Raw genomic sequence first — 22,808 nt, forward strand, 5'->3', positions numbered from 1 at the left:
TCATTCTTCGTAAATGTTCCCCATTATGTTTTGTCTTTAGATGTAGCGAGAAGGATGCTGTTGTCATGTCTATCAGAAAGCAGACAATTTCTTTCTCAGAATCACATGCTCTTTGGAGAGATTTTTGATCAGCTGGCTCAGGCTGAAGCATCAAAAGGTACAGTTTTCTGGAATTATAAGTGCATTAATCCTGTGTCTTTCTAGTCTCACTTGCTGTGTGCTGGGCTTTGTAGGTGACTGGGCTGCAGCATCGGAATATCTTAGGAAAAGTATCCACCTTGTGAGACAGCGTTACGGTTCTTCCAGCTTAGAACTTGGACATGAACTCTTCAAGCTGTCACAGATTTTATTCAATGGGTAAGAGGTATTAATAATCAATGATTTAACAGTAATTTGGTTTGTGGAATTACATGTACAATTGAAAGTCACCATGCATGTTATCTTCGGTAGACGTGAGGTGGCTGATGCTTTGGACATTATTCTGAGAACCCAGCATATCCTCACTATGCACTATGGACCTGAACATAGCCTTCTGCAAGAGCTGCAAGAGATGAAGACCTGTCTGCTACAGCTGCCTTGGATAGGGGCTGCACAGGAGAAATAGTTCTGCAATGTTGTGGAGTGAAATTATCGCCTTGTAAATGAATGAACTACATACAAATTATGTGTCCTCTCGCAGTTCCTAGCAAAAATCAGTACCTTTATATGTCTGCATCTGTCAGCACTTAGAAACTCCCAGGATACACTTGCAATTAATTTATCTTTATGAAGCAACTGCTCAGAGAGCATACTTGACTAATTAGACTTGTTACACTTTCTAAAGAAGGTGCTATTCCCTTTGCATGAATTATGTTAATAAACTCGGCAGTTCCAGTACTGGGTTAATTTTTGCACTGAATGAATGAAACAGGAGAGACAGATTCCTGAGCAATAAGTAAAACAGACTTTATTGCATTGGATTGTTCTAGCATATAGAAGAGAAACAGAGCTCAGCTGGGACCTCACCTCTTTGAAGTAGTAGAACAGCATAATGGAACACCGCGTACGAATTGAGAGGATGCACATAGATACCATTTTTACTGAAATCCACTTTTTTTAGCTAGATGAATATCAAGCACTCAATAAGAATATTTAGGACTAACATTTACAAAGGGTGTTCTAAAGCACAGTTATTAAACAATATCTTGAACAGTATTTGGGGGTTTTACTTAACTATACACGTGTGAATTAATTACTTCTCCTCACAGAATAAACTGAAAACATGACCTTGTGAAGTGGTAAAGTATTTCAGTTGCATGTTGAGAATTTATTCTGTAAAGTCTGAAACCAGGTTCGTTTTGAATTGTATTGGCAATTTTACACTCTCTTTATAAACATTGACACCTATCAATTTAGTACACATGCACAAAGACTGCCCTAAATTTAAACATACAGTAGCTGCATCTGCCATATGTAGACTATAATGGGTAAGCCTTTAAAATGAACATTTAGTACATTTATTACATCTCGTCTGTTTACCATATCCATTTAGATTTATATGAACAATACTGGGGTAAACATTGAACATATTCTCATCATCATCAACAACATTTATTTATATAGCGCCAGCATATTCCGTAGCGCTTTTCAATTGCATATAAACTTGATTTTGCTAACCTAAGATTTTGAAATTTGATTTTAATTGTTTCAAATAAGTGGGCAAGTGTAACCAGTTTGGCTGTCGACGGAATTCCAAAATTCGTTGACAGTCAAAAAAAATGGAAAGCGTTGTGGTTAACGAGACACTTCCTTAGGGTTCATTACTTTTCCAATCATTAGAAGAGCACCATTATCATCAGCACGGAGAACAAACAGGAATGGGTGGTCCAAGGAAAACTCCAGTGGCAAATGATGACGGGTGGTGGGGTCCACTTTTGGTGCATTGTCCACTCCGTCTTCGTTAAGTTCCAGGGCGGCCTTGTGCACAACGTGTGTGAGCTTCAGTGACTTGGAAGAGATTTTACTGAAGTCAGGACTTGAGAAGAGAGGTTGAAGTTCTGAAACAGAGACATAGAATTTAATGGCAGAAAAGAACCTACCAGTTTTTGTTTGTTTTTATATTTAGATCTGTCTTTAGAAAAGCCATGCATTCTTAAATACTTTTAACTGTATCCACAATGCTTATTGGAAGTCTATTCCATGTATATGTCACCACTTCTGTAAAAATGTATTGTTCTATTTTACCTTTAAGTCTTCATTTCTCCAATTTCAAAGTGATTCCCCTCATTCCGAAACTCTGATTTTTAAAAATACTGGTCTCTATTAATGCCGTCAATATATAGGAATGTTTCTATATTACCAGTTCTTTCCCTTCTCTCCTCTACGCTATACATGAGCAGCTTTAAAACTAATCCTTGATAATTTTTGATAATTTACTCAGTCCATGCACCATTTTAGAAGCCTTCTCTATTTTCTTGTTTACTGATGTCAGTTTGGAGACATGGCCTCCAGAACTATACACAGCCAGTATAATGGCTTATAAAGGGACAATATAACCCCATCTCCTTGCTACTAAAATTTCTTCCTATACAACCAAGTATTCTGCTAGCTTTTTACACTGCTTGTTTACCACCATAATATCTGAAACTAACTTCCTTTACTTTGGTCTTGTTGGCATTGCACACCATAGATTATGGTTTAAGATTGTTGTGTCCTATTTGTATTAGTTTACATTTTGATTGATTACATTTAAAATTCAATGAATTACTGCATTCTATTTTCTATAAATCACTCCAAATTTGATCTACTGAGATATCAATTATTATATCATCTGCAAAAAAAAATATACCTTCTATTGTAGACCACAAGTGATATCACTAATACCATATTTATAATTAATGCATTAAGGAAAACAGGACCCAACATGGACCCATGAGGTTTTCACTGGTTATCAGCTGTTCATCTGAGCTTACACCATTGACTATACCACTGTCTACTGCCAAACCCTTTCCATTCCACAATCTTTGAGATTAATTTATTGTGGCATGCCATATTAAATGCCTTGCTAAAATCTAAATAAGTAATATGCCTTTATCTATCTCTACTAGTTACGGAGTCAAAAAAATATCCACTAGATTTGTTTGTCATGATCTCCCACAAGCAAATACATGCTGCCTTGGATTTTGTATTGTCTTGACTCAAAATAGTCAACAATTCTTGTTTTTTTGTGATTCCAATAACCTTCCTACCGTTCGTGTGAGATTCACAGGACTATAGTTATGATATTCTACTGCCTGTGTTGCTAATCCAATCACCTGGAATTATACCTTTCAGCAGTGATTAGGTAAAAAGTTTAGTTAACACTATATGCACTACTGTTAGGGTTAAATGTATTAAACATTCTAGAGAGGAAAAGTGGAGATGTTGTTCATAGCAATCAAACTGATTCTACAGTCATGGCCAAACAAAGTCTGCCGCCTCAGTTTTTATGATGGCAATTTGCATATACTCCAGCATGTCATGAAGAGTTATCAGATGAATTGCAGTTAATTTCAAAGTCCCTCTTTGTCATGACAATGAACTTTATCCCAAAAACAACATTTACACGGCATTTAATTCCTGCCACAAAAGGACCAGCTGACATCAGGTCAGTGATTCTCTCATTAACACAGGTGAGAGTGTTGATGAGGACAAGGCTGGAGATCACTCTGTCATGCTGATTGAGTTAGAATAACAGACTGGAAGCTTTAAAGGAGGGTGGTGCTTACAATCATTGTTCTTCCTCTGTTAACCATGGTTACTTGCAAAGAAACAGGTGCAGTCATCATTGCTTTGCACAAAAAGGGCTTCACAGGTAAGGATATTGCTGCTAGTAAGATTGCACCTAATTTATGGGATCATCAAGAACTTCAAGGAGAGAGGTTCAATAGTTGTAAAGAAGGCTTCAGGGTGCCGAAGAATGTCCAGCAGGCACCAAGACCATCTCCTAAAGTTGATTCAGCAGCGGGATCAGGACACCACCAGTATAGAGCAGCAGGCAGGTGTGCGTGCATCTGCATGCACAGTGAGGCGAAGACTTTTGGAGGATGGCCTGGTGTCAAGAAGACCAGCAAAGAAGCTACTTCTCTCCAGGAAAAACATCAGGGACAAACTGATTTTCTGCATAAGGTACAGAGATTGGGTTGCTGAGGACTGGGGTATAGTCATTGTCTTTGAGGAATCCCCTTTCAGATTGTTTGGGCAATCGGGAAAAACGCTTGTCCGCAGAAGAAAAGGTGAGCGCTACCATCAGTTCTGTGTCATGCCAACAGTTAAGCATTCTGAGACCATTCATGTGTGGGTTTGCTTCAGCCAAGGGAGTGGGCTCACTCACAATTTTGCCTAAGAACACATGAATAAAGAATGGTACCAAAACATCCTCCAAGAGCAACTTCTCCCAAACATCCAAGAACAGTTTGGTGACAAACAATGCCTTTTCCAGCATATGTAACACCTTGCCATAAGGCAAAAGTGATCAAAACATCGAAATTTTGGGTCCATGGTCAGGAAACTCCGCAGACCTTAAGCCCATTGAGAACTTGTGGTCAATCCTCAAGTGGACAAAAAAACCCCCACAAATTCTGACAAACTCCAAGCATTGATTAGGCAAGAATGGTCATCAGTCAGTATGTGTGCCCAGAAGTTGATTGACAGCATGCCAGGACGAATTGCAGAGGTCTTCAAAAAAAAAAAAGAGTCAACACTGCAAATATTGACTTTTTGCATAAACTTAATGTAATTGTCAATAAAAGCCTTTGACACATGAAATGCTTGTAATTTTGCTTCAGTATACCATAGCAACATCTGACAAACAGGTCTAAAAAACATTTAAACAGCAAACTTTGTGGAAAACAATACTTGTGTCATTCTCAAAACTTTTGGCCATGACTAGCTGTCGTTTTCTGAAATGTACTAGTTAAATGATGGTATCTGATTGGTTGCTATGGACAACACCTCCACTTTTCCATTTTAGAAGGTTTGATACATCTACCTCTTAGGTTTTTTTAATACTATTGGATGTATATCATCTGACCTATCTATATATTAATAGACTGATGTCATAATAAAAGTCGTACTTATGCTAAGTAGGGTACATCGTATACCAAAATAAAGGTTTTGGTCTGTCGATTTTCAGAAAAATATTGGGATTGTAATCATTTGTATCGTTTCAGAGTTGTTTTGCAAAATGTCTGCCCGCCATTTACAACAATGCAGTACCATTTTCCTCTGGAAAATGTGACTGTTGGCAATTTACCTGTGCAGCTGCTGGTTGCTCTGGAAACTGTGACAGTTTGTGAACTCTCCCTGTGAACCTGCTGAATGACCTGGAACATGTGACATGCTGGGTGGTCTGGAAACTGACAGTTATTTGAAGCCCTGCTGGGTGACCTGAAACATGTGACCTGCTGGGTGGTCTAGAAACTGTGGCAGTTATTTGCAGCCACATATATCAGCGCGTCTTGCAGGGAACATGCCCAGCAATGTAAGTTTGATGGAAGAAGTTTAACATACATTGTAGTGAATAAAAGAAATTCTTTAGTTCCTTTAAGTGATTGATTGATAATATTATTTATTCACTATACTCAGTTGTTGAAATTTCTACATGTAATGTAGTGTATAGAAAAGTTATTGAATTCTTAATAAAGTAATTTAGACATTACTTTTCAGTTTAATTTAAGGCGGTTATAGCTGGGTTTCTCTAGTTTTACTTTTAATTTTGAGCATTCTAGTCAGACCTTTTCTGTAGTAAATACATTTGTGTCTCGTCACCCTTTGCATTTCCATCAGTAGGTATAGACCATAAAATGTATTTAGGCAATTTGCAATTTCTTTGCCTCCTTCAACATATCCTCCTGCTTCAGTTTATTGCCTTTCTTTTCTCCCCTTCCTTTTTTTTAATCTATTAATGAATCAAAAGATAATTTTTCACCATTTTTTCCTGACTGATTTTTCTGTTTGTGGTGCAGCACATCTTATTGTGTTTAATCTCTTTTAGACTAGCTTTGAATGTTTTTGGTTTTTTTTTATTCTCCTCTGATTGGTCTATCTATATTTTTTAAATGCAGTTGTATTAGAACTGCCACTTCCTTGGAAAACCATATTGACTTTCTTTTACAAATGTGTTCTATTGCATTTAATTATTCTTATCTTAGTTTTTCCACTGTTCCTGCAATCCACATATCAATTCTCACTCTGTCAGAGATTCATAAATTAATCCTCATTCGACAATAGTGAGCCTTTCTAAGCTCTAAACCTTTTTTTTGTGCAGTTCTGCTTTATTTCTGCCTATATATTAAACCACACTGATGGACAATAGACCCCAAGTCCTCTCCTTGGGGTACACACATAATAGTATGATATGGGGAAGAGCCAATAATGGGAAATTTTGTTAAAAAGTCAAAATTGCCATAAATCAATAATTAATTCCCCAAATTCTCCAATCTATTAAATACTGATTGAGCAGTAAGCCTATTGAAATGCATTGCCAATAGAAATGAATGAGAAAAGCTTAGCCAATCACAAGCCAGTATTGCATGCTATCCGCTTATGATTAACTGAGCAATGGGGCTGTGGCAAAGCAAATAAAAACACTACTGTGCAACTGTCCCAGTATTCCCGAGCTGACAGGACATGCTGTCGCTTGTACTTCCACAAATCCCAGCAACCCTGCTGCCAGGGCTTGCTTGGACTTGCAGCTGTACAAATCCCAGTAATTGCTGGGATTTGAAGCACCAGCATGTTCTAAAAGCACCAACATACCCAAGCATTCAATACAGGGTTTGTTGGGACTAGTAGTTTCACAATAGAATTTAATCTTTTTTGTTATTACTTTTTTGGTTTTGTTTGTTTGTTTTAAATCAACAGCCTATTTATTTCCGACACTTTTAACCATTCATTTTAATCGCCAATCCATTTCTATGTGCCCACTCAAATGCATTGTTCATTGAGATGAATCGATAATCTCATTCATCAATGGGATTATATTTGGAGATCTTCAAATTGCCTTTTAATAGATTCCCCCTGCTCTATACTTCATACTGCAGAAATTGCTGATCTCTCTAATTGTGAGATGTGCGTCGTTTTTTTTATCTTTTTTTTTTTTTTTTTTAGAGGTTTTAAAAAGTGGATAATTACATGGTGATTTAGTTAGAATAGGTGAATTGAAAATAATATTTTTGGTCAAAATTGACCTTTGATAGATATCCCCCCCCATTTGTGAGAACTAAATCTAGGACTGCTTATCTTTCATTGACATCTCAGTGACTTCTTCCATTATTAATCTATCCAATCAGTCATCTTTTCCTGGTAGTTTATACAATTTACCTCTCTACCATCACTTTCTAACATTACATAAATCCTCTTAATCCTATCTGCAATGCACTGTATATTGCAGTTTCTATATTTTCTATCTTATTGTGAAGCAACTCCACCTTCCTTTTTCCATAGTCTGTCTTTTCTAAACAGGGTCTATTTATTAGAAATAAGGAAAATGTGTCCCGTTTTGAACATGAACATTTTACATAGTGTGCACTATGCATGTGTAAACAGTAATAAGAAGTCCCTTCATGCCCCTCTTGTCCAGGAGGGAGTATATAAATAAAAACAGCATCTGTTGTTCTGTCTTGTGAATATTTGCAAGGCATAAAGGGACCTCCTTATTTTCTTCTTCACATGCATAGGGCTTAAAGCATAATATAAAAAAGCCTTTATTAAAAGCAGTGTTGATCTTTGTAAATGTGGGACACGTGCCATATCCATTGCTGGCCCTCACATCATTGGATAGGTATGGCTAGACTGCCAGATGGGCAGGTCTGGTGCCTAACAACCCTATAGTGGTCACTGAGAATGACATGCGGATGGGAAATGGTCCACAGCCTATATATTTGCAAGATGAGCACTTGAATTCATGGACCAGTAGAAAGCTGTTTACTTAAGGCTTGTTATGACCATTCATAGGGTGCATGCATAGCACAAGCTTTTACACATAGTGATTAACTTCCATTGCTCAGTTCATGGAACAAGTTCATGAGATGGGCATTAAGCTGAAGCACAGGCCCATGTGCAGTGGCACAGATGGCACCTTTCAAAGGCAGCACTAATCAAAGACTAGGGGTTATATTTAGTAAACTGTTTAAAAAAGTGTAGATGTTGCCTATAGCAACCAATCAGATTTTAGCTGTCATTTTGTAGAATGTACTAAATAAATGATAGCCAGAATATGATTGGTTGCTATAGGCAACATCTCAACTTTTTCAAACCCACAGTTTAGTAAATATATCCCTAGATCTCTTTTAAGCACATAAAAGGTATTTTCTACTAATAATATTGTAAATATACTATACTGTTTTTATCTCATTATAATTAAAAATGTGTAATACATAAAACCCCCTCCAGATAACTGATCTAGGTGGCAGAGAGGCAACATGCACTCTACTCTCCATTAATCATTTTTATATTTTCTCCATAAGACTCAAATGTGTTCAGAATTCAGCCTTTACTGATAGGTTCTATGTACACCCTTCAACAAACTATTATCACCTTCAGTGTTCTCAACAAGTGTTAGGTTCTTACAGAACAACTGTGAAGGAGAAATGGAATAAGTAGTTCAAGTGCTAAATCCCTATGGAGCACAGGCCAATTTTCAGAGGGTCTTAAAGGAGAATTCATGATCATCTTTTAGAAAGATTGTTCATGTATATTTTGCTCTGATTTTATTCGCTAAAAGGCAGTGTATATATATATGTTTTCTAAATTAAATATTCAGTAAAAGATTGTGAACAGAGAACACTGGATCTCGACAGGGTTTCACATAAGTTGTAATTGCCAATGTAATAATATCACTATGCGAATGATCATAATGATGTACAATATTTGCATGGTGGTGGTTAGCAAGGAATATATATATATATATATATATATATATATATATATATATATATATATATATATATATATATATTATTATATGTGTGTGTATGTATAATTTTTTTTTTTTTTTTTTCTTCACTCAGAAGTAAAAGCAGGTAAATTGCAGGTAAAATTTTAACTTGATAAATATGTGAACCCTGTAACAAATAGTGACATTCTGCACTCGACTATTTTGCTGCTGCTATTATGACAGTGCTCATTCAGTGGGGATAGAAGATGAGAAAACAGACAGAGCAGGTACGAGCACCCTCAGTAGCACTGCAAATTGGGTTCATTAAAGAAAGTTACATCGACACATGCAAATACTCACAGTGAACCAGTTATGTAACATGGATGCGAGACCATGGAATATTCCATGTCCATCAAGACTGCCTAATATTCAGTCATTGAACTCTTGCCAGTGCTGGTTAAGCTACTTTCATCACCCATTTTCCTATTTTTCAGTAGTCTATAATGACTGTTTTGGAACCCAAACACAGAATAGTGCTTGTCCAGCTGAACCAATACTGATCTGATTGACCAACCAAACTCCACTGTTTGTAGCTCACTTTATGCTTTCATTGGCTACAGGTTGGTTCTAGCAACTCCTACATCAAATAATATTTGCTGGCACACTAGTGAAACATGCCTTACATATAGATATAATGCATCTATCTATCTATATATATAAATATGTGTATGTATATATATATATATATATATCTATATATATATGTATATATATATTATGTATTGTTCTACCTTATAAACTCTCTAAATAGCAATATGATATATCAGAATCATAAAATATAATGTGCAATACAAAATTAAAAAGAGCCAAATACATACTCATGTCCTGTAGAGTGCTGTCAAGCTTAGCCTCGTAGTTCACCTTCAGTTTTGGTATGCTTATCGTTATGATGACGGACTGCAATGCCCGATCTATGTCATGAACAAACTCAGATGTAAGACCCTCTTCAATTAAGGTAAGGTTCTGGGTTACTGTAAGAGGCAGGAAAAACATGATGCTGACTCCTCCGGTGAGCGGCAGCTGGACAATCTGGAATGAAACATACTAATGAAGCCCAGATACAATTATTTGGAAAACTACAATTACTTTTTTTTTGTTTTTACCGTCACTTTAGATGAAAGGCTGTAATCTATTTTTTAGACTTACGACTTGATGCCATCTTTATAAAAAAAAAGAACAGGCATGGTGGACTTTGTACTAAGCAATCACACAAAAGGATTTATGGTAGACTCTGCTATTTTTGCAATGCATTAAGTAGCTTTACTTTGCCCTGTGATGGAGTCTGTTGAGGACAGTTTGGACTGCAGTCATGGGTCCAAGATTGTGGAGCAGCCTTCAAATTATTAAAACAAACCTAATGCTGTACCTATAAACTTGGCCAGAAATATAGTGTGTTTTGGATGAGCAGTTTGCAAGTCCTGAACATAGGGGAGATACTCTTGTTTATTATAAATTTCTAAGGGAATAGGTCTTAGTTTATTGGAATAGTTTTTTAGTTTGTATACTAAAAAGTATGTGGGTGGAATGTGAGAATCCATAATCAGCAACAAGTCCTTGTATGATAGGAATAAACATGTAACTTTGTTTCATTAAGTAACTTGAGGATTCCGAATTCCCAATTTATTACCAGTCACCCTAGTGATTGCTTTATATTTGTGATGGATTTTGTTTATTATTTCATGTATTTATATGATTATATTGAATCTATTTATAGCGACACTTATGATTCCTGAGAGACTTTTTCAAATGATATATTTTTATATTTAGTGCCTGTTCTGGTTTATATAACACTGGTTTTTTTAGGGGGTTTTGTTGTTATATTCAAATGTGGAAGATTGCAGCCTCCTTTATACAGCTTCTGAAACCATTGCAATGATTATTGCTTTAGATATATTCATTATTGCTGTGCTCCAACAAATGTTTTTTTTTTTGTTCAATCCTCTTAGCTTTACTTGTACCACTCCTATTTCCTGCTACTACCCTGATAAGCCCTGACACGGCAGTATCTTTCTGCAATACTACACTTTCTGCAAAAGTGCTCCTGTACTCCCAAGCATCAATGGAGAAAGTCTCACTCCAAGGGAGACTTGCATAAACTGGAGCTTCATACATTTACCCCTAACTATGACTTTCTCTATTTCATATAATCTTTTCTTCTTACTGTTGTGCTCTCTCTCTTTCCAAGCAAATCTACTTTAAGTCCCTAATATCCACCCAGTCTACCAGCTCCCTATCATCAGTTTGCAATTTTGCTAATTTCTCTGCCCGCCCTTTTCCTTCCCTCACTGCGCTCAAATTTGCCTTACTTGAAAAGAAAATTGAAGATTATCCGTCAAGAAATCTCTCCCAAGATGCAACACTCCCCTACCTACTCTCCGTTCTTTCTCTTGCTTTACTCTCTTCACATTCTTCTCTTCATCTACTTTCTCAACTGGTCGCTTTGACTCATTCCTTCCCAACACCTTTGTTCCGCCAACCAATGCATGCACATATGTAACTTACCTTTCCATCTCCTCTGGCACTTTCCTTCCATTTTCTAACATGCTCTAATCTGTACTATCTTCAGTAAACCATCTGTCAACTCTGTCTCTCCAATTACCACCCTGTTTCTCTCCTCTGCTTCCAATTTACTTGAGTGACCTGGTTTCTCATCTCGCTTCCTCCTTAACCCTCTGCAATCAGGCTTCCACACTCTACACTCCAAAAAAGACTGACCTCACTTGAGTGACCAGTGATTTGTTTACAGTAAAGTTGAAGGGTCACTTCTCCCTTTTTGACCTTTGGCACGTTTCATACAATCGACTACTTTATTCTCCTGTACGGTAACATGGTGACCTCCATTTCACTCACACAGTCAGACAAGGAGGTGGGGATGGACTACTACTTTCCCCACAATGCACATTCACAGTTCTACTTTCTTAGCTGTTATGTCATCTCTCCTCTTAAACATTGGTAGCATATTCATATCTGTCATTCAGGATGTTACCAAAAAACTTAACCACTCTATCATTATCTCCCAACTTGACTACTGCCACCTCCTATCTGGCTTCCCTCCCCCCATCAACCTTCTATCCCCACTCCAATCCATTGTAAATGCCATGGTGAGAGTGGTCTTCCTCTTTCACCATAAAAATCCATTGCACCATTCAATCAATACTCTGGCTGCCCCTAACCTCTAGAATCCAGTTCAAGCTACACTAGATTACCTTCAATGTCCTCATCAACACCTCCCCCTCATTCATCTCTGACCACGTCACAAGATATACTGTTATACCCTCTTACATCTGCCTCTTCTCAAGCCTGTCTAACAAAACTTCTCTTGTGCTGCTTCCCTCTTATGGAATTCCCTATCCTGCCTCACCAGACTCTACCTCAACCTTCAATCTTGCAAGCGCTCCCTCAAAACTCATCTCTTCACTATGGCCTACCCTACAATGAATAATACTTGTCTGAGTACTACTATCCTATACCGCTACCTTCTGTAGTCACAGCTTTGCCCTCTCCATTTAGATTTGTTAGTCTGACTATTGGGAGCTGCAAAGTTTTGTGGGACCTTATAAATAAATGATGATGATATAAATATAGAAGCGCACACATATGCCTCCATACCTGCCTGGTGTGCAAAACACATGCACCAATTTTATGGGGCTTTTTGAAGGAGCGTGGAGTGTCTGGTCTAGTGTACACATTAATTGAAATCTAAAAGCATTATTTACTGACTAAAGAAACTGAAACAGAGCTAAGACATGGTGCATTACTCCCAGTTCATTTTCTAAAATAGATTGTAATTTTCTCACCTTGCAGTTAAAATCTGGGTCTAGGCCATATTTCACTGGGACACTGTTGGCTGACATCATTGGAACTGAGACCGATTTCTGCTCTTCTATGTAGAAATCACGCAGGACTGTTTCACGGGGATTAAATTTGTGTACCCACTGACCTGTCATAAATTCCAAAATATGTTACAGCCATTCTCTCCCAATAAAAAGCACCAGTAAACATATATAGAAAATGAAAAGCGAGATTTCTCATTTGAGCATCACAATTTTAAATGCATTCTTTAGAACCATAGAAAATTATGTTAAAATCTTCCTTTGATTAAAATATATTAAATAGCAATTAGAACTATTTTGCAAACCATAACTGTACCACACCAATAATATGAAATTTACAAAAGGAAGTGGCAAAAGACTAAAACCATACATAAAATAGTTACTTTGCCATAAGATCACTGTCCTCACAGTGCTTAGACAGTGGTTCTCTACCTGAAGCAACCCTGGACACTTGTCTACTCCCCACAGGTGAGTTCCAAAGTGAAGGAGAATTATCTGCTTGAAATTGAATTATTTAAAATGTATTACTAGGTGCCAATAATTTTGTCCATCCTGTTTGAGGATTTTTGTGTATAATAAGCTATCACTTACTACATTATTTTGTTTTGTTCCACTACAAACCAAGAAAAAACATTTGTGGATACCAAAATATTTTTTTTAATTTAACAATTTTTGGGAAGAAATGGTGCGTTATTAGAAAAAATTGAGAAAAAGGGTGCAAATAATTTTGGCCACAGCTATATGCATTCTCCATAATGAGCTACAGTATGGCCAGAATGCGCAGGTAACTTTGAAAATAAAGAAAACACTGACACATTGTATCTGATAAGAGATTAGCATTCCACTAAAAAATGATTAATGTTTGCTGAAGAGCTAGATTGATGTTTTTAGTCAGCCGATTCATTTATTCCTCTTTTCCTCAGACATTTGTGTCATCACCTTTCTCTCTGTTCCTTGTGAAATATTAGCAGATTCAATAATCTTCATGACTGGAGCTTCCGCTAAGCACGTGCCAACATACACCCTTTTCTCAAAGTAACTGAGGTCCATTTCTGTAACTATGGTATACAGGGTCACCAGGGTTTTTACATGACCCTAAGCACATGATAAATTATGTTAATTGCTTATTTCAATTGTCAACCATACTTGTGTGGAAGCGTCTGTTTTCAATATCCCTAATTTTCTTGTGTTTCTTTTATTTTGATAGTTACAATATATGTATATGCTCAGTCCTTGGCCAAGAACCATTTCAATATTATGGCTATGTGCCGCTTCCTGATTTTATAATGAATTTCCCCAGCAGAGGGCAGTGCACAAGGGACCCATATCTTGTTTCTTGGCCTTAAAGTGCTCAGATCCATGTAAACTGGATATAATACAGTTCTATCATATACAATATACACTGAATTATCAAATAAAGACTCCCAAGTGAAAAATGAAAGTAATAAAAAGGTTTAAAAAATAAAAATGCATATATAAATTCACAAATGTATAACTAATTTGGTGTTGATACATTCAATGGTACCTGTTATAACATATTGGGGAATTTGTTCACATAACTGTAAAAAGTGTATTACATTAAATGACTTCATTGTTTAGGCATTTTTAATAATGTAGTCTACAAAACACAGACCATAGTTGAAAGTTTTTTATTTTTTTCGAGTGAAAGCCCTTTGTCTGCAAATCATAAAGTTTGTGACAGTTGTATTGTTTAAATTTATCAGATCCTTTATTATTCCTAAAACTCAGAAGCCCAATAGAACCCATGCCACATTCCTAATGGTCTGTGCATTTGAAGCAGACAAATTGCTGATTTTTTTCTTCCATAATTTTACTTACTGATTTTCTTTGTGTTTACCTTTAAAGTACGCAGCTCCTAGCAGGAGGACACTAATACCCGAGGGCACCTCCTTGAAAAACTTCACCACTTTGCCATCAGTTTTCTTCTGTACAAAATCATTGGCTTCCGACAGATCAAGTCGGGCATTTCCTGACAAAACCCTGGGCTTGCTCCCATAGAACTTCTCCACCTCATTCACAAAATCCATTCTCAATCTCAGTCCTGACAATCAAAATATAAATGTTATAGATTTGGAGATAAGAATAAATTCATATTTAGGGGGAGAAGAGACAAATACGTGTCAATAATCCCATCACACATGAGATAACATCTTGGTGGTTCTCAACATTTTTTTTATATAGGACCCAGATTTTTGGGGTGAATCAATATTGTGACCCCCAGGTTTAGTTTGTACATTATAATATTCTTCTATTTGATAACTTTTCTTTTGTCTGCAACTGAATACTAAAATGATAATAAGATATTAGAGACTTTCATAACATAAACATGTTTTATTTCTAATAGTTATCAATATATAAAGCAATGCCAACTCAAGAGCTCCACTAGATGCAGCCTACTCCCTACCTAATGATTCCACCAAATCTTAAGGAAAAAAAAAAATATATATATATATATACACACACACACACACACACACGATAGTAGAAAGGCTGCTGCAAATTCTACAACTCTTTTGAGGTGTCGCCCAAATGTGTTGAATATAGACAATTGCAAAACTCTTGTTATCTCCTATTGATGGAAAGAAGCAAATTCTTCTCCATATGATTTGTTTATATAGCTCCACCAATTCCGCAGCACTGTACTGATAATATTTGTCATTCATATCAGTCCCTGCCCCATTGGAGCTTACAGTCGAAACTCCCTAACACCCACACAGACTAGTGTTAATTTTGTCAGCAGCCAATTAACCTAGTATGTTTTTGAAATGTGGGAGAAAACTGGAGCACCAGGAGGAAACCCACGCAAATATGGGGAGAACATACAAACTCCACACAGATAAGGCCATGGTCGGGAATCCAACATATATTTTTAAACATACTAAATATGCAAATTTAGGACCAGTGCAAAAAAAAAAAGTCACTCTCGTGTTACACACGTTAATAGAGATATATAAAGAGATGCAATGGTGATACTGAATAACCTAATACTAGTAACCCCTGCTCATTAATCCCCATCATTGCATAACCAGATCTGTGGCTAATTTTGGCACAGGTCTGGATGTTTGGCAACTGGGAAAAATGACCAGATCACAACGTGCTACATACTTCCTGCTTGGCCAATGACCACGCTGGTAGTGATGACAGAAACATTTTCCATTTAGTCCAATTAAATCCTATTCAGTCTGAATTTAATAATACAGGGTGATCAATTTGTGGATCAAATGTTAAAATGCTGGGAAATATGGTGGAAAGCAATTGATGCACTAGATTTACACTTGGGTTCAACTTTATGATTAACAAGTGTAGAGTTTACTACTTGCAAAATGTGTATTGTATTTATAATATAGCAGTTTAATATTTTCACTGACCTTATTTGTTATTATATCTGACTAAGTAAATTGACTAATGTTAACAAACCCGATTAGCATCTTTCTACTAGACAGAATGTTTTCACAGGTCATAGATGCTATTGTTTATAATAAGGCTTTGTGTGAGTGAATTAACTGCTTACTTCTCTCCAGTATAACTCTAGATGTGCTTTTCAATAGTTTATCTTGTGAAGAAAGGCTTGCAAGCAGCTCTTTATAAGTGGCATGGACCTGTGGGTCATTAAGCAGGTCATAGTATAGGGTACGATGTATTAAGGATTCAGTCTTCTGTCCACTACCTGTAGACAATACAAACAAATTATTATGTGGTTATAAATAGTGGCAAAAAAAACAATTGTTTGAAAATGAATAAATCTGACGAATTCTGCAGCAATCAAATTGCAATGCGTGGACATTATTCATAGTGAATCATTTGAATACTGTAATTGATTTCTGTAGTGCCGATATGTGACCAAATTTACATTGTAAACATGTTTGGGGGGTTTTTTTTATACAAAAACATTTTTAAACAACTTTCTGTATGAACCAATAATAATATATTTTCCAAAACTATAAATATAATCTATAAATCGTAAACTTCTTATTCATTTTCTGATAAACCAGAGCTGTTATGATATTCACGAAAGGTAACACAATACATAACAAGATGTTTTATTCAGCTTAGATCCACTTTACGATTGAAGCACAATTATTGCACCGACGTAGTAACCACTAGTATTTCTCACTTTTTTTTGTAGCTGCTGAAGCCGCTAATGTGTCTTAGTAATTGGACAATATATTATAGTTAATGTGCAAAACATATCTAAATAAATAAATACATTAAAGTGATTCTGCTGCTGCTTATTAACCTTCAAGGTTATGTGTTTATGAAGCATTTGACTGGAGGGAGAACACCTCTTTGTTATTAATATTCATCTGCATGTCCAGATGCCCTAGTTCTGAGTGGGAATAGAACAATGTGTAGCTAATTAGATAGTGTGACTGTTCACTGCAGCACAGATTATTTTAGGACATTATTTTATGGTACTGACTGACTAAGCGAGGTCCAGGCAGCCTGTGACAGTGCAGTGATATTATGTGAGGAAGACAATGGAGGTAAGGAGAAAGCAGACTGGGGTATATTTGTCTAACCTAAAAAGGAGATGTGGAAGTGTTGTCCATACCAGCCAATCAGATTCTAGCTAGCATTTATCTTGTACATTCTGCAAAACTATAGTTAAAATCTGATTGGTTCCTTTGGTTAGTTGCATTTTTTCTCCTTAGAAGGTTTGATTAATCTACCCCCAATAGTTAGATAGTGGAAGGAGTATGGTCCCCAAATACACAAAGTAATATGTGAGGCTCCTACTAACTGACGTAGGGTCATTGTGGTGGAAAAACATTCATATATGCAACATGTAATTACAGATGTGACATTCTATTTTCAGGTTTCCCACAAACTTGTTTTTAATACTTGTGATAACTTATAATCCTGACACATAAGTAAACAGAATGTAAAGTTACCATGTGTTGTTATTCATATATTTATGCATTATATGTATGCAGTGTATATATAAAGAGGTTTTTATGGCCGTTTTGCGTGCAAAATGATAGAGGTGGACTCACTCCTCCCCATGAAAAACTATGAAGTTCTCTTAAGTACTCACCCAAGGAAACACTGGAGAGAGCAGTGGCAATGGTCAGTGGGGACATAAAAATATTGCTGTTTGGATATTTGTTTGCTTGCGTGCGGTAAAGGTCATAGCCAAAGTTGGATGCCGAGGAAGCAAGCCTGTTGAGTGGACTCTTGTAGAATGGATCCTCGTCTTCTACAGCGGTAGGGACCTAAGATCAATATTATGTGGGGAAAAAATACAATTCCAAGTAAATTACATGTCCTTTGGGAGCGAGTATATGGTAGTTTATCTTAAAGCATATTGAGGCTTATTTAAATCAAGTTCTTATATGTAAATATGAGGTACTAGATTTAGAGAAGTTAAATGTGGGTGTACAGTGGATATAATAAATCTAAACACTTTTAAAATTGCAGTTGTTTGTGATGTAATTTCTGAAATAAAGAAGAATCACGTTAGATTTTTTTTCTACCTTTAATGTGCTCTTGCAACCACTAAAATTCAAGTGAAAAGACAGACTTTTTTTTGAGGAAAAACAAGTGTAAATAAAAACCTACAATACCCTTGTTGCATAAATGTGCACACCCTTTAATAAGAGGGCTGTAGTTGTGTTCAGAGTTAGCCAATCACACTCAAACATAATTAGCATACCTTTGTCAGTGGTGAAAGTGATTGTGATTAACCCCAAATAAAGATCACCTGTTCCAGTTGGATTTTCTTGCAGTTCTCTTGGTTGCATCCTATTGGGATAGCCATGATCCACTTTCAAAATGTCATGAAATCAGATGAATATAAAACTCTAGTACTAGCCCTGATTGCCCCTGGTAGGCCAGAGGTGCGGAGTCTAATGAGTTCCCCGATATTCACCAAGAACTGCTGCAAGTCAGGATGGACTTTGATGCAAAGAACTCGCAGGCTGCAGCCCACTGGACTGCCTCAGGGTGTAGTACTGTGGAGAAAAGAGAACAGCACAACCACAAGCGTACTCGGGAACACAGTGGAGAGAGGTCAAGTGAGCAGTAGTCAATACATGTGGGAGTAGTCCAAACGGTAAAAAGGAAGGAAGGTCACAAGCCAATAACCGTACACGTGTGGGCAAAAACAACACAAGCAGGCTGAGTCAAGGGTAAGCCAGGTACATTGTAGTCCGACAGAGGAATGGTCAGCACAGGATGTACATGGTGTAATCAAGCAGGAGAATACCCTGGGAGAGGAGACTGGAGCAAACGGGTCTGGGGGTAAATATATTAAACTGCGGATTTTGCAAGTCGCCAATATTCAGCAAATTTGCAGGTGAAATTTAAAATGATGATATCTTTAAAGGAAAGTTTTGCATGGAAAGACATTTAAAGCCGTTTTAAATTTCCCCTGCAAAGTCGCAACATATCGGCAACCTCCAAAATCCGCAGTTTAATACATTTACCCCCAGGAGTCAGACGCACGCCAACCAAGTTGCTCTGGCACTGTATGAGTGTCAGCGCAGTTTAGGTACTGAAGCAGTTCTGAAAAACACCCCTTTTATCAGGAGAGGGGTATACATTTCAAGGCATTACATGTACCAGGTAGACAAGACTATCATTAATAAATCATGAAAATGTGGCAATACAGAGACATTGCCTAGATCAGGACAAGAGAACTCATCAGGGAGGCTATCAAATTTCTGACTTGAACTGGTCACTCCCTGCATGTGACATCAATCTCCTGTGTTCTGCACATGTCTGAGCTTTAGTGTAGGTTGATATGACGGAAGCCATTTCTCATAAAAAGGATCATCCAAACCTGTCTACATTTTGCAAAATAATATATTTAATCATCCCAAACCATATGGAAAAACTGTCTTATGGTCTGATGAGAGCAAGGTTGAATTTTTTTACCTTAATTCGAAAAGATATGGTATGGGCAAGTCAACACAACTCATCATCCAAGGATCATCATACCTACAGTGAAGCATGGTGGTGGCTGCATCATGCTTTGTGGCTGCTTCTCTTCAGCTTGGTGTCACTCACCGGACCGTGAGTGCCTCTTCCCGGACATTTAGGAACCGTGGCCGTCCACCATCCTGAGGGTCTGCGCATGCGCAGCCCTTTTCTATACTTCAGTGTATACCCCTTTAACTTAATTGGCAGATCAGGCAACCTCCCTATATTAAGCACCTGTGGTCACTACCACGTTGCCTGATCTTGGAGTCTCATTCCTCATGAGTCTCTGAAGGTGTTCCTGTATTCCTCGTGTATTCAGCGCTGCTGATTCCTGTGGTTTCCAAACCACTTCTACTACTGTGGTTCCATTCCACTTCCACCATCAACTGTATCATCATGACTGTTTGCTGATTCCTATCCGCTGCCTCCGTGCACTACAGTCTTCTACACCACTTCAACGTTATTTTATATCAATGTGACTGTTTGCTCATTGCTATCCGCTGCCTCCGTGCACTCCAGCTTTTACCTCACTCACCTGCTTCTCATCAAGTCTGTTTGCTGATTTCTATCCGCTGCCTCCGTGCACTACAGTCTCCTGTTTGCAACTCGCCTGTGTTCAACATCGTGACTGCCAGCTGACTACTATCCGCTGCCTCTGTGCACTACAGTCTCCTGCTTGCAACTCGCCTGTGTTCAACATCGTGACTGCCAGCTGATTACTATCCGCTGCCTCTGTGCACTACAGTCTCCTGCTTGCAACTCGCCTGTGTTCAACATCGTGACTGCCAGCTGATTACTATCCGCTGCCTCTGTGCACTATAGTCTCATCTCATCTTTGCTGTGACTTCCTCGAGACTGCCGCTTTCATTACCATCTGCTACACTTCGTGATCTACAGCTCCTGCCCTGCGCTGCACTCCTGTTTCCCATCGCTGTTGGTTCCTGTGGTTGCTACTGGTTACCTCCGTGTGCCGCTGAGTCCTGCCGCTGTGGTCAGCGCTATCGTCCATCTCCTGCTGATCCACTCTCCACGCCTTCACGTGTTCCACTGGTCTCTACCCTCCTGTCAGCATTGGATTTGTATCTCTTCTGCTACCCTCTGCTGGATCATCTCCATTCTCCTGGGTTTCCTATGAGTCCAGTTCCACGTGTTGCTGACTCCTGTGGGTTCGTGTCCCTGTCGGTCTACTCACCTGTGCGCTGCACCTGCTAGACCGCTGCTTCACCTATCCAGGGACTTCCTATCCAGTCGGCCTCCAGCCGCTCAGGTACCGCTGCAATCCCATCTGACTGCTACTGCTGAACCACGGTATGCATACTTCTCATTGACTGTGCTGTGTATTGCATATCTTGCTGGACTGTGTTTGGTTCTCTCTGGAGTCTGCTATCCGCTGAGTCTATTGCCATCATTGACTGTGTTATCATTGTGCTGGACTACTTCAAGAGACTTTCTAGATTGCAGACCTGATCAGTCATTTACATATATATATATCTATATTGTGCATATTACTGTGGATCGTGTATAAGGTGCCTGTGTATATCCTGTGTTGCAGTCTTCCCCCGTGCACCTCCTCACATATATATTCAGTGGTACAACTTGCTGATGTCAGACCACTGATCCTTGTTTCCGGTATCACCTGTTCCATTATCCTCTCACATAGCAGTGGTACAACTTGCTACCGCAGACCACTGACTACCTGGATACCTCCACTTGGATTCCATTCCTTCACTCAGACAGCGGTACAACTTGCTACCCGCAGACCGCTGACTCTCATCACCTCCTTGTTTCTGTTGGACATTCCTCCTCACTATAGCAGTGGTACAACTTGCTATCGCAGACCACTGACTACCTTCACGTGTCCTTGTCCATACAGTTCCTTGTGTATCATTACCTCATTATTACCAGTGTTGCTAGTCATAGACTTTCCTGAGCATCTCATCGGCCATCATTTCATGTTCCGTGATCACCCAGCTACCAGAGTACCCTATTACCATCTACATTGCTCTGGTAAGCCTACCATCTGGTGATCCCTGGGTAAAGACTCCTAGTGCCCGTGACACTTGGACAAGGTTATAGTCAAGATAGAGGGCATAATGAAGAGGTCCAATTATCAAGATATTTTGGAATGAAAACTGCTGGTCTCTGTCAGAGCTGCAGAGGAACTTCACTTTCCAACATGTTAACAATCAAGAGCAAACTAGAAGCTTCACAAATCTTTGAATGGCCCACTCAGAGCCAAGACCTCAAGTCCATTGAAAATCTGTGAAGTTGCCTAAAGAAGTCTGTGCACAGGAGATGCCCTCGCAGTTTGACAGAACTTTTTTGCAGAGACGAGTGTGATAGAATTGCAAAGTCAAGATGTGTGAAGTTGATAGAGACTTCTTCAAAAAGACTTACTGCTGTAAGAAAATGCAAAATGTGCTTCTGCACAGTATTAGTTCAGGGGTATGCACACATATTTACTTTATATTTTCACTTTTTTTTCCTAAAACCTTTTTCAACCTTTAATGTGCCTAGTTGTCACATTAAAGGTTGAAAATGGTCTATTATTTATCTTGATTTCAGGCTTTATTTATATAACAAACACCTGCAATTTCAATAAGGGTGTGTCGAATTTTGTAATATTCACTGTAGTTGTTGCTTAAGAAATAAAAATACAATTATTCAATATGCTTTCTCAGCAATAATAGGTATTACAATTTCACTTTGTAATTTGTGTTTCCTCTTAAAGAGGGTTATTTTTAGGACAATTATCAACCTGAATTATTTGTTTTGCAATAAATTAAACGGCTTTATTTGCTTGGCTATTTTACTTATACAGTTCAGATGGCTTGATGATTTGTGGACCAGTAATTGCATGGAAACTGACAGTTTTGTCATTGCATATTACGTACCTTAGAGATGGCTGAAGCGTGAACATTTTTCCAACTTTTCTTTTGCTGTACTTTGTCCTGGCCATTTGGCTGGGGCCATAAACACTCAGCACTTATTTATTTTTGTTTGTCACCTGGACTTATTATTTGTTTTTTTTATTTTCCACAGATTGTCGGGTGCGGAGACCCTTATGGGCTCCTCCA

At 37.9% G+C, this 22,808-nt stretch overlaps 2 protein-coding genes across 3 annotated transcripts in view; one reads left to right on the forward strand and one right to left on the reverse strand.

Annotated features, from left to right (window-relative positions):
* Positions 1-873, forward strand: part of SMYD4 (SET and MYND domain containing 4) — a 36,451-nt gene extending 35,578 nt beyond the window's left edge. For both annotated transcript variants that reach the window (XM_075196692.1, XM_075196693.1), the window contains exons 9-11: positions 41-157; positions 234-357; positions 451-873. In XM_075196692.1, the coding sequence (XP_075052793.1) occupies positions 41-157; positions 234-357; positions 451-604 (395 nt within the window). In that variant the 3' untranslated portion in view covers positions 605-873. The remainder of the gene's footprint in view (positions 1-40; positions 158-233; positions 358-450) is intronic.
* Positions 874-920: 47 nt separating this feature from the next.
* The window catches only part of SERPINF1 (serpin family F member 1), a 59,612-nt gene continuing 37,724 nt past the window's right edge, over positions 921-22,808 (reverse strand). The window contains exons 3-8 of the mRNA XM_075196696.1: positions 17,846-18,023; positions 16,322-16,477; positions 14,648-14,851; positions 12,754-12,896; positions 9,775-9,985; positions 921-2,036 (exon numbers count right to left, since the gene is read on the reverse strand). Coding sequence (XP_075052797.1) covers positions 1,774-2,036; positions 9,775-9,985; positions 12,754-12,896; positions 14,648-14,851; positions 16,322-16,477; positions 17,846-18,023 — 1,155 coding nt within the window. The 3' untranslated portion in view covers positions 921-1,773. The remainder of the gene's footprint in view (positions 2,037-9,774; positions 9,986-12,753; positions 12,897-14,647; positions 14,852-16,321; positions 16,478-17,845; positions 18,024-22,808) is intronic.

This window comes from Mixophyes fleayi, chromosome 2 (genome assembly GCF_038048845.1).
Source record: "Mixophyes fleayi isolate aMixFle1 chromosome 2, aMixFle1.hap1, whole genome shotgun sequence".
NCBI lineage: Eukaryota > Metazoa > Chordata > Amphibia > Anura > Limnodynastidae > Mixophyes > Mixophyes fleayi.